Source organism: Myxocyprinus asiaticus, chromosome 19 (assembly GCF_019703515.2).
Source record: "Myxocyprinus asiaticus isolate MX2 ecotype Aquarium Trade chromosome 19, UBuf_Myxa_2, whole genome shotgun sequence".
In the NCBI taxonomy this organism is placed as follows: domain Eukaryota; kingdom Metazoa; phylum Chordata; class Actinopteri; order Cypriniformes; family Catostomidae; genus Myxocyprinus; species Myxocyprinus asiaticus.
Window position 1 is genome coordinate 10,913,707 of NC_059362.1, and position 19,372 is coordinate 10,933,078.

At 35.1% G+C, this 19,372-nt stretch overlaps 1 protein-coding gene across 1 annotated transcript in view; it reads right to left on the bottom strand.

Annotated features, from left to right (window-relative positions):
- The window catches only part of LOC127410178 (ezrin-like), a 37,861-nt gene extending 22,877 nt beyond the window's left edge, over positions 1-14,984 (bottom strand). The window contains exons 1-4 of the mRNA XM_051645287.1: positions 14,846-14,984; positions 13,902-13,990; positions 7,798-7,881; positions 1,298-1,393 (exon numbers count right to left, since the gene is read on the bottom strand). Coding sequence (XP_051501247.1) covers positions 1,298-1,393; positions 7,798-7,881; positions 13,902-13,913 — 192 coding nt within the window. The 5' untranslated portion in view covers positions 13,914-13,990; positions 14,846-14,984. The remainder of the gene's footprint in view (positions 1-1,297; positions 1,394-7,797; positions 7,882-13,901; positions 13,991-14,845) is intronic.
- Positions 14,985-19,372: the final 4,388 nt, after the last annotated feature.

Genomic DNA, 19,372 nt, shown 5'->3' on the forward strand with positions numbered 1-19,372 from the left:
CTCAAGCTTTTCTCAGTACTAACTTCACTTTTCCAAGCTATTTTTTATTTTTTATTACTTATAACTAACTGGTGTCAAAGTGACTTTTAGGCCACGTCCACACTAATACGTCTTCGTTTGAAAACGACTATGTTTTGGCCATCTGTCCACAGTGAGATGGCATTTTTATCCAGCAAAAACAGAGCTTTTTAAAAACACTCTCGCAAGTGGATAAATAAAATTAAATAAGAAAATAATAAAAGAAATAAAAGAAATAAAAAAAATACAAATAAATAATAAAAAAAAAATAAAAAAAAAAACAAACAAAAAAAAAAAAAACAAAAAAAAACGCAGTTTTCGCTTCGTTTTGTGGACAGGGAAAACGGAGATATCTGAAACCAGTTATGTATTTTTTGTCATTTGATGCAGTCAAGTGATCCATTCAACTCCAAAAAATCAAGATGGCAGTCCATTTTGTAGCGGCACTGTTACTTTGTACAACCTTCACATCGCATTCCATCAAAGGCGACGGGAAGTTTACTCGGAATTACTGTACAGTGACGGAAAACGAGGACAACTGCATTTCAGACCATAAACGGAACGGAGATTTTTTGCATGCGCAGTAAGGGGATTTAAGTGATTTCATAAGTTTTAGTGTGGACGAGATACTTTTGGAAAACGCTTGAAAACGACAGTGTGGACGAGAGAGTTTTGAAAACAAAAACGCAGTTTTCAAATGTATCCAGATTAATGTGGATGTGGTCACTTGCCCTCGAGTTCACACAGGTGTCGTAGCGCAGTAACCACAGGTGTAGTTGATCACATTAACAATGTACATGAGTATTACACAAATTCTGGCCATCAGAAAGTTTTAGAATACTTTTATTGTCAGAATCATTATGCCTATTGTTTTATAATCTAACAAACTTGTTTTTGTGAAATTTTCTTGTGTTTATGTGCTATCTTCCTTAAAATATACATCACTTGGTTTGATATTTTGTTATATTATGCCAAGTAATACATTTTTAAGCATGGCTTAAGTGTCTAAATACTTTTAGGTCTTTTTTTTTTTTTTTAAACAAAACTAATTCAAAAAGCAGTTCAGTTCCACATGTGAAGAATTCATCATTCCTCATATATTGCATCAGCTGCACAAAGACAACAATGAGGAAACACATAATTCAAATGTTTAAACTACTGACTGTCAAATAGATTCAAGATTATATATACATACAGTATATATATATATATATATATGTCTGGAGAAATCTGAATCTTACGGTGTTGCTAAACAACTGGTAATGTACAGTATGATTACCTTTTTATCAAGTTTTAACCATGTAAGATACCCTTTGGTGTCCATATACTGTAGTCCGAAGTACCATACTTCACGTAATCCTATGGTCTTCACTACCTGTGAGGAAAAATATGTCATTTTAGTACACAATAAATAAATAACCAGTCAAAAGTTTAGGCACACCTACTCAATCTTTATTATTGCTATTTTCCCCATTTTAGAAAAAAAGTAGTCATCAAAAATATAAAGTACAAATTGATGTCAAGCATTTAAGCACAAGCCTTTAATTAAACATTAACTAAACATAAATTCAGTCAAGTGTGTCCAATGTCTGTTGCTGGCTGCTTTATGACTGTTGTATACGGTTCACAACGCTATACCGTAGGTTGTTGTTTTGGAAAATGTTCTAGCCCTCATTAAGTGGCTAATCTGGCTGCTACGCCAACCTCTCTGACTAACTGTATTTGACATAAATAAACCCAGTTCAACTTCAGAGAGTTTACAAAGAGTTAAGCTAGTGTAGGAGCCGTGGCCTAGCGGTTAGCACATATGCTCCATCATATTGAGTTGTGGTGCCCATGTGGGTGATGCGAGTTTGAACCCGGCACGTAACATTCCCCAATTCCATTCCCCCTCTAACGCCATTATTTCTTGTCCATCTTCTATACTATTACTGTGAATACAAATAAATAAATACATAAATAAAGAGACAGAGCAAGTACAAGCATCATGACACATTGTTCATGCATGTTCAGTATTGATAACACAACAAAAAAAACCACCCTCGGGTGGCTAATGAGAGGACCAGAGATAGCATCTGCCATCTGTAACTTCATATAACTAAAAGTTCAAAAGGTTTTTAAAGTATTTTGTGGCAGTCTCCACAGTTTAAAATCATGTTTCTTTGTATTTTAACCATTTCTATAGAGGAAAAACAGCCAATCAAAATTCTTGGAACACTCCATTCTAGCACAAATAAGACTACTGAATTTATTTGTACCACTTTACAAGCACAAGGATTGGAAATCTCCAATTAATTCCTTTGTTCTGTAAAGTTTGTCAAAGCAAGCATCACTAACCAAGAGAGGCGGAGCTTGAGGTCACATAGTGGTTAGAGAAAAAGGGGATATTAAAGAAAACTAAATTGAGTCTCCAGCACTCTTCAAAGCCTCTAATCTCAAATTTCATATATCTTGGTAACAGCAGCCTAATAGTTTGCATTTATTTACTTAATCAGCTTAAAAGGTGCACTCAGTAATTTTTTCCTCATGAAAAAAGTTGAACTCCTAAAGACATGAATTGTAATTTTGCAATATATGTAGGAAATCATGAGCACTCACATTCAAAGGAAGACTCCAGTCATATCAGTAATCTTATAAAAGCTGTTTTATTCTACATGGAGAGGGTCGGCACATGGGGGCTGCCATGTTAGGATCACATGACCAGCCAAATACTACTTGCTTAATCTCAGTAACTGTCCTGTTATTTGACACTTTCACTCATTGATTAAAGTAATCATGGCTGATTGTGTATACTAAATCTCTACAATGGCATCTGAAACTGAAACTGATTTTAAATAAACAAAAGTTACTGAGTGCACCTTTAATAGAAAAATCTCAGCAGTTTAAAAAAAAAAAAAAAAAACAGGCCCATGAAGTGAATGAAGATTTTACATTCCTCATCTGCAACTGATATATACATTTTAGTTTTTATTTATTTGGTAAAGACCATGCTCTGTGCACTGTGTTTAATGTGGGACTGATAGACATCATGAAGAAAGGCAAAAATTTCAACAGAATGTGTATTGTACCAACGATGATGACATGCTTCAGTTTATGAGCTGGTTACCAGAGTGCAACCGAAACGCTGTAAACCAGCTCAACTGGTCCTTAGTGACTAAGAAAATATAAAAATTTAAGAAAATAATTCCTGGATGGTAAAGCTACTCAGAAAAAGCAACTTAATCCTCTACAAGTAAAAAAAAATAAAAAATAAAAAGGAGAAAAACTGATTTCAAACATTTAGAACAGGACGGTTTTTAAACAATATAGTCAAGAGTCAGTTTAGGGATATTCATCTTCAAAACTGCTTTAAAGGGATATTGTGGGTTCAATACAAGTTGGGTCCACTGTGCTTTAGACTTTAAGAGCCCTGTTTTCCTGTTAATTCATGGCACTTGAAATGCAAAAGATTGTTTTGCATGCAAGTCAGCCGGCCAACATGGACAGCTGTACGTTCAGAGGGGTTCAGTGAAAATCTCTCATCTGTGCTGTTTGCCATGCACAGTTCATGACTACCCCTTTAAGAGCACTCTCACAGAAGGAGACAGTTTCAGCTGAGGGAAAATTAGAGTGTGATCAGAGACGTTCTGCTGTAGATGCTCCAAACTAAAGGGATGAAGCCACAGCCCTTATTCACTGTTTCCACAGCCGTGGCAGTCAATGAGCACGTTAATGTAATGGTCAAAGAGTCATCCGTCAAGCTCTTTTAAAGAAGAAAAAACCTTCCTGAGAGGTTTACTCTGTGTGTGTGTGTCCTGCTATTTGCAGATGATTATCCCATGTCACCAAGCCAGTAATTAAATTAGGTAATAGGCATCGGCGCTACTGACAGACAGTTCCCAGATGAACTTGTCAGAGTTAAAAGGTGATGAGTTAAAATTTTCGGTGTTAAAATACTTTCCTATCCTATCTCAGCTTAATATGCAGTATGCCATGCAAATGCAAACTGCAGTAACTACAGTACACATTTTGTCAATTTAATTAATAACAAGTACAAGAATGTGTACTTAACGTCTTTAATGAGGGAAAGAACTACAATCCCAAGAAGCACTGCGAATTTTGTAATAAAAAAAACGATGGAAAATCAAAACTATTAAAAGTTGTTGATTACAAGTATAAAATTTGAGTTTATTGCAAAATATTCAGAAATATAGAAACATAAGCAGTTTGAGACTGTAGGGAAACCTACTCAATTGAGCTTTTTATCCTTGGTTTGTTAGCCACGATACTCTGATTGGTGGATCTCTGTTCAGGATTATGGGTAGTGTAGTTCTTCACTAGGAAATCTGCTATTAAACATGCTTTTTAACAAATGAAGTTAATATAACATGGACTGATGGCTTCAACAAGAGCATATACTATCGATTAACAACCTCAGAACTCATGGAAGGTCCGTCTTTGAAAATTATTGTTAAAAATCTATTTGTATATGGAGAAAATGAATGGGATTTTTACTTCCAGAACCAGACTATTGCACTTTATGGTGTGAGTTTGGGGAGGGACAATCTGTCTGCCAACCAATGGAAGATGGGGGAATCTTTCGAATGCCAGTTTGAAAACAATCATTAATTTTTGCAATCCCATTTGGTGACACTAGTGGCACAGAAATTACACAATTTAATAAAACAGCTGTTCAGATCAAGTAACTAGTTTTTAAATTACACTGACTTCCATATTCAGGATTGTGGCTTTATATATTTTATCATTCAAATCGTTTTACCCATGTAACATAAAATAAGTCATTTTTCTTCCTTCTCTTTTTTTGTTAACCTACTGTATACTACCCTGCTGCTTCTGTTTGCATGAAAGGCATTTTGACTATGTAAATCGCTCTTTTGTACGTCTTGATTTACCTTATAACATTTCTTTAAATAACTGTTTACAGTTCTTGAAACTTTTTCACTCTGCATTTGCTGAGAGACAAATTTGTTTAAGATCAAGGGGTTTGGGAAGAGAATAGAATGCTGTCATCAAAGGATTACATTGATGAATTACAGATGTCCTGTATACAGTGTTTGTGAACACAACCAAATTACAGGCCCCGTTTCCACCTGGTATTAAGATGCATTTCAGGTGATATGATCACATGTGGTCAGCCCTAAATACAAGTCTAAACGGGGTCTAAACCATTTTGTGATCGGATTAGGGCTGCAACTAATGATTTTTCATAATCGATTAATCTAACGATTATTAGGACGATTATTGCAACGATTAATCATTACCTCTTAACCGATTATTCAGCTTGTGCCCCAACTTAAAAGGTTGTATTAAATATGCTTACTAACAATGAAAGGACAACATCATCTTTTAAAAATGTCTCTAAATGACATTCACTGAATTAAATGTAACAAAAAAATAATTTTTATTAAGTTTAATCCAGTAAAGAAATTCACTGCAAAAAATCCATTTTTTATCAAGTGTTTTTGTCTTGTTTTCCATTTAAAATGGTCTAAAAATCCTCAAAACAAGATACATTTACTTGAGAAGCAACATATAAGATATTTAGAATTGCTTTAAGAGAATGTATCTTTAATATAAGTGTATTTTGTGTATAAGTGTAGGTTATACTTCTGCGAGTGCAGTAAAGACAAAAAATAATTCTATTCAAGATCTGTTCTCTAAAAGCAAGTCTAAATATCTTATATGCTGTTTCTCAGGTGAATGCATCTTTTTTAAAGGATTTTTAGATATTTTAATATATTTGTATTTTTTATATTATATTCCACATTCTCAGATAACAATTTTTTCTTCTGCAGTATAGCTGCTAAAGAAAACGAAAGTTGTTTAAAGGAGTTTTAGATATTTATATTGGAAAACAAGCCAAAACAAAAACAAATAAAAAATTTATTTTGTTGTGGTGTATAATGGGGCGAAGACTACCCTCTCTCACCTTTCTGTTCACTTCAATCCATCTTTAACTCACACAAAAACAAACTCTCTCCTATTAATAAAGCTGCGTATTGGAAATATATTATGATTCAATAAGTCGCGAGCCATCACGTTATAATCTAGCTGCATTAAGCGTGTGCGCTCAAGGGACGAGCGTCCCCGTGACAGAGTGTGCCTCAGCCGGGTGCAGTTTTAATCTCTCCCCCTTAGATCGGGACATTAGGTGAGGCGCTGACCGCACAGAGAAATGCCAGTTTCAGAGTTTGTAGTTATTACATGATCTGCTTCTGTATTATTTGACCTTTAATAAAGCTATAACACATTAAATATAACTGCATTTAAGATGTAATGCCGGGGTGTGTCCTTTAAAGAGCTCCGGCTCCGCTTATTCCACAACGAGAGTGCTTCTGTATTTACTTATTTTGTATTTTTCCCTCATACTTTGCATTCTACATCACCTGAAGCTGTTTGGAAAGTTTAGAGTGCATCTGGACTGTGAGCTGTGTAGTTCTTCCTCTCCTCAGTCAGGCGCAAACTGCAGTGCTGCTCTCGCGCGTCATCATTAGAGTTTAATGTGATCTCATGTTACATAAAATGAAATCAAAGACTATTCGACAACAAAAGTTGTCAACAATTTTTTGTTGTCGACGTGGTCGATAACGTCAACTAATCATTTCAGCTCTAGATTGGATCACAAAAACCACATACGAATGTGGTCAAAAATGCATGTGACCGCATCATTCTTGAGGTGTAAACGTTAATCCGTCCTGGCAGAAGTGAAGCGCCACCACTCAACTGTCAATCAACTTTGCCGTTACCGAGTGGCTGTAAAGGAAATAACCATCCGATCGGAAATTTGTAAAAAGCGGATATATATACAATCACAAGAGCTTCACGATCTTCTTTCTGTGTGATATCAACACAGATGACAAGCACAAATGCCTGAAGCTCTTTTAATATAGGTAATCCGCTAAAATAACAGATAGTTCTGCTTGACGTCGCGTTTGTGCTTAGATTAAATTTCAACCGCATCTGGGAGAAACAGCACACCTTTTCTGACTTTATTGCGCTTTATTATCATGCAGTAACACACTGACATAGTGATTTATGTACTGTATGTCATCATGAAACAGAGACCCTCCCCTCCAAATCCAAACACAAGTGGTCACAGGAGACACATTTAAATGACCAGGTGTAAACAGCGTTGTGTCACCTGACCACATGTGATTGGATCACCCGAGATGCATCGCAATACCAGGTGGAAATGGGGCCATAAGGGCGGGATCAAATCGATTGTCTATTTTTCATACAAAATCAGTATCCTACTTTTTCAGGCAAATATTAAACTTTAAGAACATCCATGGTAAAATCACATTAACGCACTTCATCTCATGGCTTACTGCTTTATTGAGTTATTAAATCTTACAGCGTCTGGGAAAAATTATCTTGTAACCATCAATAAACCTAATTTACCATTAGGTATAAAATATAATTTAGCATATAATTGACTATTTGTTGTTCAAGTTTTCTCTTGAAATGTACTCAAACCATAAGGGTAAACTTCAACTTCAATTCACAGAATCACCAAAAAAAAAACAAACAAAAAAAACGGTAAAGAAAGGTCAAATAAATATCAAACCAGTCAATTATCTACTGTAGCTCTGCAAAAAGGCTATTCAACAGGTTTGGCTAACACCTTTAATCTCCCTTCCCTCTCTTTTATGTCACAATGACCTTACTTTAGCATTCGTTTAACCAAAAGATACCACCGGATAGCATTCAAGCGCATAACCTGACCATAACCCATGCTTGTTAATTCAGTTGTGTAGCTGTATGTGTAGTTGTGCAGACCTGGTCAAAGAGCTGCTTGCCAGTTGTACTGGGCTGAACGGCAAACTCCAGCTCAGCGTCCATCGAAGTGACTCGAACATTTAGCTATAAAGAGAAAAAGAGAAATGTATTAATAACCACAGGTGCCATCTTTGTAGTCAAAAATACTGAAACAGAAGAAAACTGCCATCCATTACAAGGTGGTTACAACTTTTAAACTGTTTCTATTTCCGTTTATGGGGATAGTTCAATAGCTGAATTGTGTCTGCCCAACATCTCCTTTTGTATTCCACAGAAGAAAAAATGTCAAACAGGTTTGGAACAACATAAAGGTAAGAATAAGTAAATGACAGAATTTTCATTTTGAGGGTGCGACTTACATGCTCTACAAGTGGAGCTAAAGAAGTTCCCATTTTACAGTAGCAGAAATTACTCTGATAAGGCTGGAAATCTTAGTCAGGAAAAGGCAATAAATATTCTGTAATGATAAGACTATCACAGGCATGTTGAGAAAAGAGTTCATAACTGGCCCATTGGCGAAGACATTAACAACAATCTATATTGATAACTCAAACTGGAATGTGTAGCAGGTAAACAACCCTGGTTACGGTCCTTCAAACAGACATGGCCAAAAAGAGATACCATGCAAGTCTGTTGGGAGAACCCAGGAGTGGTTGCGCAGAACAATGCATCTCCGCCACTATTTGAAAAGGGGAAATGCCAGTCTATTCTACAGTTAATGTTTGACAGGACTAAGTAAACAGGCAAAAGACCATGGCAACTCTACAATCAAATTTGCACCATTTTATAGAGAAACAAAGAGTCATTTTTAAACAATTTCCCAAGGGACATGAAACGGAGGCGTTTCCTCCCAAAGAACAGACAACAGGCTCACAGAAATAAGGAACAATGCATCATTTGTGAGAACCAAATAAAATTACATCTGGAGGAGAGAGAATTACAGCTAAAGTACAGTATGTAATTTCTGCGATACTAACGCCATCGAACGGAATTGCTTTCTGAATACGTCCTTCGTCTGCAGTTGTTCAAACAGTCAGATAGCCCCACCCCCAACTCACGCCATTGGTTGAGTAATGTTGTTAGGGCGGGTCTAAGCAGGTCTCTCAAAACAGACACGGGAATTTTTATAGCACAGAGACACTGTTTACAGTTTGAGAAAATTAACCTATGAATGGCTCTCTTATAGTTGTCTCTGCATATTAAGTGGGGATAGAAGAATTTTAACACTGAAAATGTAACATCAGCTTTAAATTTCGCTCTCATCCAGGAAAAGAAAACAGCATTCTAAGAGGAGTTTCCAGTAGTCAAGAATTCCCATTGTTTAGATAAAAGCAGTCAACACCCATCGAAGCTCGATCGTAAAGCACAAAACTAATTTAATGATTCATATTTATGTGATCTCATCGAGCACTGATAAAAAAAACGAATGAAATGAAGGTGACTGAACAAAAAGAAATGGTGTTGACTGTTGGTGGAGAATTACAAAACTCACCATACTGGGTGTGAGCACTGTCTGGCGAGTAAGAAAAAAATCATAATTATGTAACTGCTTAAAAAAAAAAAGAAAAAAAAAAAAGAAAATGCCCCACTATGCAATATCTTAACTAAGCATAAGAGAAATGTACACACCAGATCAGGCTACAACAAAGAACTGACAACACAGGAGGATGGGATGGGCTCATTAAAATGTAATATATATGTAAAGAGAAAATTAATATTGATTTGAAAATTTATGGTAACAATTTAAAGGTTCTATGTGTTAAACAATGTTTTTTTTATTTATTTTATGTATTAGCATATGTAGAAACAACATTAACCAAGTTAACATATCCAACCTTACTGTAGAGTGTTACCAGGTCCATAAGCCATGTGGGGAAGCAACTCACCACATGAAATAGTGATAAACAGCAGAAATAAAATAAATATTTAAATATTTTGATTAAAAAAAGAAGATAAAGTCCCGTTAACCTCCTGAGACCAGAGTGTGGCTGCTGTGTGCATTATCCATTTCCCTTTTTAGTTGTAACTGCAGTAGTAGCACCTAATAAACATGCAAAAAAAAAAAAAAAAAAAAAAAAATCTAGAGCAACTACTTTTCCTAAACATTTATGCAGAACCAAGTTGTGTAATTTTAAATAATACCAAGCTATAGAAAGTAATTTTTTCTCAATGTGATAATATACAGTAAATATAGAATTTCTAATTAAAACCTTGTGCTATTGTCCACTATAGTGGCCATTGTGTTTAGCAGTGTGGCATTTTGCGATATATCGCTCAAATATTAAAAATGACATATCGGATGAAACTAGAGACACTAATCTTTTGACTCAAAGAGGTTTCAATGTAAAAATTTTATTAGGTTTCTTACCAGACATAGTTTTGTTGGTGTTTCTCCCAAAGAAAAACTCAGCTGTGATCGGCGCCATGTTGTTTTGTCACATGAATCAATATGTCAAAAGCTTAACCCTGACAACACAAAGTCTCCTGAACTGAGATCAGTTGGTTTAAATAAAATTACGCATTGTGTATATCTAAGCTAAAATACAACATCCAGGCATGTGGAGTTCCCAGCGCTAAATGTAAGTGAATTGTTTATTCTAACAGATTCATTGACATGAACTATCCGAAAGAACTGATTCACTTCAATGATTTGGTTTTCCCAGCGCTACATGCGAGAGAGGACTAGGTAGGCGTGTTTGATTACTCCCTCAGCTTCATTGATGCATTCACAATACAATGTCCAAATATAGCATTTTGTGGTGCTATACTGCTACTTGTTGGAAAATGTAGCTCGATACTGGAAAAGCTACACTACTGTGAAAATGGCTGAGCTACTATCATGCTACTGAGAAACGTAGAATGAATGTCACCAGTTCTTTCCTCATAATATGGAAAGAACTTCTTGTACTGTACTAGTAGAGGAGTTCTGGGACTTATCCTGAGCACTGTGATAACAGCTTCACAGACTGTTAAACACACAATCACGCTCACACGCACAATTTATGCACCCATGCTTGGTGTTAATTAACTGATAAATTAAATATGCAATTATTAATTCATTTAAACAAATAACTTGATATTAACCTCCATTTACAATAATAATAATAAAAAACAGATCTTCATAGGCCTACTATGCACATCTGAAATCTTGTGGTGAAGAGTTCAGCTTAAAGACTGGCATCCCAAAGAGGGGGAGATGGAGGGGTATCCATTTACCAAGCACAACAAAGAGTCTCTTTCAGAAACATCCTCTCAGTGATCCACCTCCTGCATCAGGCTGCATTTCAGTAGAGTTTCACAGTTTCTGTGCATTGCTCTCATCTTGCAGAAATAAAGGTTTTAGCTGCCAGGAAAACTTTTTTGGCTGCAATACACAGGCGAAGTCCAGCACAGACACTGAGCTCAGTTTCGGAATAGTGTCATTCGCCAACAAACGTCATCAGACCAAGCAATCTACATTACATGATGGTTACAACCAACTTAAACATGACTAAAACATGAAAAACAAATTCACATGAGTATGATCTCAAGCAAGGTGACCAATCACAGCAGTCTAAGTGGAATGCTTTTTCATTTTTGAGCATTTAACTTTGTAAAGTAGACTAAAAAATGTTTCTGACTAGAAAATAATTGATCAATCGATAATATTGATGCATCCCTTTGCCGAATCAAAGATGGGCTAAAGCAACAGCAGAGAAACCATCTAATCACTCAAAGCCTAAATTAATGATCTACAAATGTTGCCTTCATGTGCATTTAAAGTAGGCAACAAGAAGTTTGGTCTGTAACGATTTTGTAAAGAATGGCTTTTCTTGAGTTACATGAACTTTTTGAATTGCCTTTCGCTTAAAGTTCCCATTTGGAGTTCTTTTAGTCTTTCGTTGAGCTGGTACTGTATGAGCTACAGTCAAAGAGTGCATGAGGATTGATTACAACACAATGAGCTTTTGTGCTACATCACCAAAGGGCGTAACAGACATTGTTTAGTTATCAATTATTCAGAAGAACAAATGATAAGATTTGGGACTCAGAGAGGAAACACCCTCAGCTGCTGATTTCAGACAAACCTGAAACATGTAATGAAACAGGTGGGGAAATATTAAGACACAGAATAGAGAAAAGAAATACATGGCAACCTTTAAATCCATTAAAACTGACACCTAACATTTATTAAGTCCTCTCTTATTAAGTAATCATTTTGTTAGGCTCAAAAATTGAAATAAAAAATAAAAAAACAAAAAAAACTCTTCTCCATCATTTGATAATTTTTTGATAAAATACTGCTGAAAAGATTGATAGAAAATGTACACAATCATCTCTTTTAAATCAAATTTATTTTACCAACTGCTTTCATTTGGTGATAATAGTGTGATGTAAATTCCGCCAGGTAATTTTTGTGAATGAAGCATAATCTATATTAAGCCTAATTTACATAGAAAGAAGGTGTGTTTGCATGAAAAGGAATGACAATGACTACCTACTAAAGTCGCAGCACAATTTTAGCACAGATTGCGCTGCTTAAACTAGACTGCGGGTTGTCGGTAAATAAGACACAGGATTTTGCGCTAAAATACCTGCAAAAAAAGTGGCGCAACTGTTTAGTGAATTCGCCCTTATGAGTTTTAACATGGTTTTAGTATGATAAAATCGATTACTAGCCTTTTCTGTGTACAGTTATAGCCAATATTACAACTTTGTTGCCATGACGATGTAACGCTGTAAACCCTGTTTTCTCAGTAATTTCATAGTCTGCCAACAAAACATTGATTTAAACAACTTTACACCTCGATTAATACACAAGTTTTAAAAATTAGGAAAATTAATGCAAGTGCTTTTATAACAGTATAAGACTCACATTTCTGCCTTTAAACCCTGAAAAACGGCCCCCCTTCACTTCCATTGTAAGTGTCTCACTGTAACCTCCATTTTTGCTTTTTTTAAAAGGAGTGACGATAAGAAAATACATATTTTTTTGGAAATCAGTATAACGCCACAAATACTGTCTAATTAGCTTAACTTGTAATGAACACGGAATATTCCTTTAACACTTCTTAGTTCATTTGCCAAGCGTACATGGTTATAGTCTGATGCTGATAATCACAAAATTACCAAATATATTGGTCTAATGCTATTGATAAACCATCACTAGTTAAAAGTGTATAAATGACTCAATCTTGAAAAATGATTAAGCTAACTCAAATCCTCCGCTTCTATCAAAAGCATGACACCAAGAACAAGCCTCTGTATTCATAGCTAAATGCAGGCAGTGCTGAGGGCCAGGCATGAATGTGGAGCTCATAGGAAAGCAGCACAATGATGTCATTTCCTCTTTCCTGCTCCTGACAACCGTGTAGCCATGCTAAACAAACGGACAACACATGCTTCAGGCTGCGTTTGCTTTTCAAAGCACTGCCTGGAAAATGGACTGAGTTTTTATCATCAAATACAGATCACACTCAATACTGAACTGTTCCAGTTTAGAACAGTTTGATAATGAACGCAAACTGATATATCTTAACGACATACAAGTCACACATTCTGAACCATTTGAGGCAAACAAGCCAAAACTCAGATGTAAATGAGAAGAAAGCCTGACAAACTCTGCCTTCAAAGAAAGTCGCTTTTAGTAAAGAAATGACAGAATTTCCTAGTAAAGAGACTTATGCGAAGTGAAATTAAAGTGTTTTTAGAACAGCACAAAGACCGCTCTTACACTCCAAAAACTATTTTTCAATATCATAACAAGTTTCCATCAAATTGAATTAGGTAATAAAATAAAATACAAAATTTTTAATAAAATTTGCGCAAAATTAAAATTGAATTTTCTTAAACATTCAACTCGATTTGACTGAATTTTCTTTATGAAATTGAAATCTTAAAAATTGGCAAAAATATTTTTTTCAGTGTATCATTTGTATGTTAGGCATATAGGCTACCTTTTAACAAATGACTTTCATACTATCTTGAATCTCAAAATAAATAAACCTTGGTTTCTATCAGATTGTAAAAGTACATTTCAAAACAATGAATAGAAAGTGAATAAAAACAATCTTCTCATTCTAACAGTTGAACAGCAATAACAGTAAACTTTGGTGAATACTTACAGGTTTCGGCATTTTAAATCCTGTTGTAAATCTCTTGTCAGTGTCCCAGAGCTTCTCATACAATTCGGACCTTTCCACGGAGCCTCCTTCTAAAACAGAAAGAGGAGAAACGCGTTTGAGCAGCGCAAGTGATACTGACTCACGTACAGTGTACCATTAAAACAAGGAGAGGACCGAGGACTGAGCCTTGACGCACTCCATGCACTGCCGGATGAATCACGCTTAAAAACTGGAACTCAAGATTATGAGAGCCTCACCCAAAATGCCAGAAGAGGTAACACCGCCTTTCAACTTCATGTCCCCACCCCATTCTGCAAATATTTACTATGGTCTCTGTTTCTCAAACATGTCCCTTTATGATCCAAATATTCGCTTATTAATGTAGCGGCGCCTGCTTTAAAGGAGCGCAAATATCATTAATAAAGAAGTTTGGAAGATCACTGAGATCTTCATCAAGAGTCACATACAAACTATACTGCAGGGTAATAATAAAATACTAATGTGATTAATAAGCCGATCTGTCAGACATAGTGTTTAGTTCATTTACAGTATGGTACTATTATATGTTTGAGTTTGTATAGTTTAGAGGAAATCGAAATGGTGGAGACAGGCGGTCTAAAGTTGTCACTATCAAAAGGCACATTTGCATCGAGATTAGACTATACAGTAGCCTATATCTGGTCATGTTGGTCATTAACAAAAAGGAGAGCATAATTGCCTCTTTTTTTCTTTTTCTTTTTTCTTTTTCTTTTTTTTCTTCTCACGACTTACCCCGTTTGTAAACTAAAATATTGGCAATCCTAATCCAATAATCAGAGCAACACCTGTTGGTAGAGATTTCTCTAAGAACTGGGCGGCGTCTGTACAAAGAGAAACGCGTGAATGATAGACGCAGTAACTGTGGTCCTAAACCCAGGAGAAAATGTGATCGGCGCAAATCTTACCAGAGCTGGTGAGTCAGTTGAGTCCAGTTTCGCCCGAAAATCTCCCCTCCCTCCGCGGCAATAAGCAAGTGGTCCGGTGGTGGGAATATGGCTGACGGTGCGCTCACCTTTGTGCGCTCAGATGAATGACAGCGGATCCAGTTCCTGTTTGAAACAACTGCGGCTTTGACGCCCACGACGGCGGATGCGATCAGAAACACAAGAGCGCAAGTGGCCCCAAAGCCTTTCACATAATGAAAGGTTTTTGCACCAAAAACTCAGCGAGCAAGTCTACTTGGGAAAAATAAAAAATAAAAATAAATGTAGGATGGGTAGGCATGATACCATATTCATAAAGCAAGAAATCTTAAATTCAAACCCAAATCAAACCCTCCAACAGGAAAGCTAATAGAACATCCCTTATCAATGAAAGGTTTTTAGATAAACTGTCATTTAAAAAAAAAAAAAAAAAAAAGGATTGCATGAGAAGTGGAGAGTAATCTATTATTATTATTATTATTATTATTATTATTATTACTATTTCTTTAAAAAAAAGCAATTGAAACAATTTTATTTTAAAATATGATTAAAGGAATATTCAGGGGTCAATAGAAGTTAAGGCCAATCGACAGCATTTGTGGCATAATGTAAAAAAATGTATTTAGACTCATCCCTCCTTTTCTTAAAAAGAGAAAACACAGAGGTTACAATAAATCACTTACAATGGAAGTGAATGGGGCCCATCTGTAAATGTTAAAATACTCATTGTTTCAAAAGTATAGCCACAAGACATAAACAATATGTGTGTTAACATGATTTTATTGAGATTTAATTGTTAACCTTTTCTGTTTAAAGGTATATCGAGTTTTACACCTTTGCTGTCGTGAAGACGTAATGCCGTTTACACTAAAACCCTAACACAACTGTAAAAATGGTGATTTAAACAATTTTACAGCTCGAATAATACACAAGTTTTAACAGAATAATTAATGTATGCACATTTATAAAATTATAAGCTTCACATTTCTGCCTTCAAACACTTCTTCAAATTGGCCCCATTTTCTTCCATTGTAAGTGCCTCACTGTAACCTCAATTTTTGCGTTTTTTAAAGAAAAGGAGGATTGATACAAAATTATTTTTGTGGTAATCAACCTCATGTCACAAATGCTGTAGATTTAGCTTAACTTGAATTGAAACCGGAATATTATATATATATATATATATATATATATATATATATATATATATATATATATATATATATATATATACACACACACTACTGGTCAAAAGTTTTGAAACACTTGACTGAAATGTTTCTCATGATCTTAAAAATCTTTTGATCTGAAGGCATATGCTTAAATGTTTGAAATTAATTTTGTAGACAAAAATATAATTGTGCCACCATATTAATTTATTTCATTATAAAACTAAAATAAAAAAAAATAAAATAAAAAAAATACAAAAAAGTTTTTGAAATTGATGACTTGGACCAAATAATAAAGAAAAGCAGCCAGTAAGTGCCCAACATAGATGGGAACTCCTTCAGTATGGTTTAAAAAGCATCCCAGGGTGATACCTCAAGAAGTTGGTTGAGAAAATGTCAAGAGTACATGACTGCAAATTCTAGGCAAAGGGTGACTACTTTGAAGATGCTAAAATATAACACAGTTTTGATTTATTTTGTATTTTGTTTAGTCACAACATAATTCCCATAGTTCCATTTATGTTATTCCATAGTTTTGATGACTTTACTATTATTCTAAAATGTGAAGAAGAAAAAAAAAATAATAATTATAATAGTGTTTGAAAACTTTTGACTGGTAGTGTATATATATATATATATATATATATATATATATATATATATATACTGGTAGCCAAAAGTTTGGAATAATGTACAGATTTTGCTCTTATGGAAAGACATTGGTACTTTTATTCACCAAAGTGGCATTCAACTGATCACTATCTATAGTCAGGACATTAATAACATGAAAAAGTATTATTACAATTTGAAAAAAATGGTCAACTTAACTACTTCAAAGATTTCTCATAAAAAAATCCTCCATGTGCAGCAATGACAGCTATGCAGATCCTTGGCATTCTAGCTGTCAGTTTGTCCAGATACTCAGGTGACATTTCACCCCACGCTTCCTGTAGCACTTGCCATAGATGTGGCTGTCTTGTCGGGCACTTCTCACGCACCTTACATTCTAACTGATCCCACAAAAGCTCAATGGGGTTAAGATCCATAACACTCTTTTCCAATTATCTGTTGTCCAATGTCTGTTTCTTTGCCCACTCTAACCTTTTCTTTTTGATTTTGTTTCAAAAGTGTTTTTTTCTTTGCAATTCTTCCCATAAGACCTGCACCCCTGAGTCTTCTCTTTACTGTTGTACATGAAACTGGTGTTGAGCGGGTAGAATTCAATGAAGCTGTCAGCTGAGGACATGTGAGGCGTCTATTTCTCAAGAGACTTGTCCTCCGCCACCCGGATTGAGGTAAGTAACCGCGCCACCACGAGGACCTACAAAGCAGTGGGAATTGGGCATTCCAAAATTGGGGAGAAAAGGAGGGATAAAAAAAATAAAATAAATAAATAATAAATAAAAAACAGAGATGCCCCAATTAGACCCTCAGGACTGTGTATGAAATTTTCATAATATTAAATATCAGTATTTGACATTTTAATGAAAAGGCACATTTTGTAAAGGTCAACCCTGAGAAAATTTCTTGATGTTCTTGACTCAAAAAAAGTAAAAATTTAAAATAAATAAAACTAAAAATACCTTGAAAATTTTGGGGAAATTAACGCAACACATAATTTAAATTCATTTGTTAGTTAGTCAGTAAACAGTTAAACTTTCTATGTACAAAGTCACGTAACAAAACAACATGGCGCCGACCACAGCGGAGTTTGTCTTTGGGAGAAACACCAACATAACTATGTCTGGTAAGAAACCTGATTAAGTTTTTACATTGAAACCTGTTTGAGTCAAAAGATTATAGTCTCTATTTTCATCTGATATGCCATTTTTAATATTTGACCGATTTATCGCGAAACAGCACACTGTTAAACACAATGACCACTATAGTGGACAATAGCACAAGGTTTTCATTAGAAATTCTATATTTACGGTATATTATCACATTGAGAAAAAAATTTTTTGCTTTCAGAGGCTTTAAATGGAGTTAGGATGAAAATACGGTGCATTTCGAACTCTTCTGAGACCAGTGAAGACAGACAGCACACTGAAGGTTAAGTCATTCACTAAATAGGGAGCAAGGGAGCATCCTATAGCTTTCCTATGAAGCCAAGTGCATTCTATCCAAATTTCCAATCAAAAGTTCAGTTTCAAGATGCAGATGATGTTTGAACCACTCAACATGGTTGGCAGACATGGGATAATGGTAATCAGTGCTTAGATTCAGAATTTATAATGTATTATTTTATTTTAACATGGTTGGCAGTGATTGGACGATCCTGGCCAATACTTGTATCAGAATTAATTATGCTAATTTCTGATTGGTGAAATGCTTCAGCACTGGATATCACTTGTTTGTTTGAAGAGAGAACATTGAGATTTTGTTGCCAAAGAAGAAAAAAACATTGTAACATAAAAGTTAATAAATAATCAGCTGTAATGTCTATAACATGAATAACCAACACTTCTGGAAACATAATAAACAATTTTATTCTTAAAAATCTGACTTTCTATAGCTTGGTATTATTTAAAATTTCACGACTTAGTTCCGCTGTCCACATATGAGGACATCAGTTATTAGGAAAGCTATTCGCTCTAGGATTTATTTATTTTTTTTGCATGTTTATTAGGTGCTACTAGTTACAAATCAGAAAGTGAAATGGAAAATGCACACAGCAGCCACACTCTGGTCTCAGGAGGTTAAATCAATTTTTGTAGAAAATGCTGTAAATATTTTTCACACTTTTGTGAAACCAACATGGTCACAAAGATTGTATTTTTACAAACCTGACACATGTTTTAAGCTAGATTTTTAAAAGATTTCTCATTTTATCACCTCAGACAACCTTATTTGTCAATGACCCAGATAATAAACCTGCAAACCCTCTGAATGACTTCAACAAACAGATGGAGTTTTGGCAGAAAAGTACAGGTGTTTGGAGGCATACATCTTTCAGTAGAGTATGTGAACAAAACTGAGGTGCCAAGAAAGAGCTTGGCGGGAGGTATTACTGTCATCACCTCTAAAATAGATTCATACTATGGGGTGCTGTGTACAGAATATTGTATTTGTTACAATTAAATCACCGGACAGCTGGGCATACAAGTCAATTACTTGGAAAATGAATGTGTCGATTAATGATAAATGTGGGCTTTACTCTCATACTCTACTTTCATGTACTGTCTAGGACAGCCACAATATAAAGATCCGCTCACTTGATTCAAGCCTTCTCTGATATCCCACTTACCACTTTAACATCTGTACAAAAACTGGGCCTTATATTATTTGATCCCTTACTTTTCTCCTTTTTTTTAAATGAAATTCACAAAAACCTTCTCAA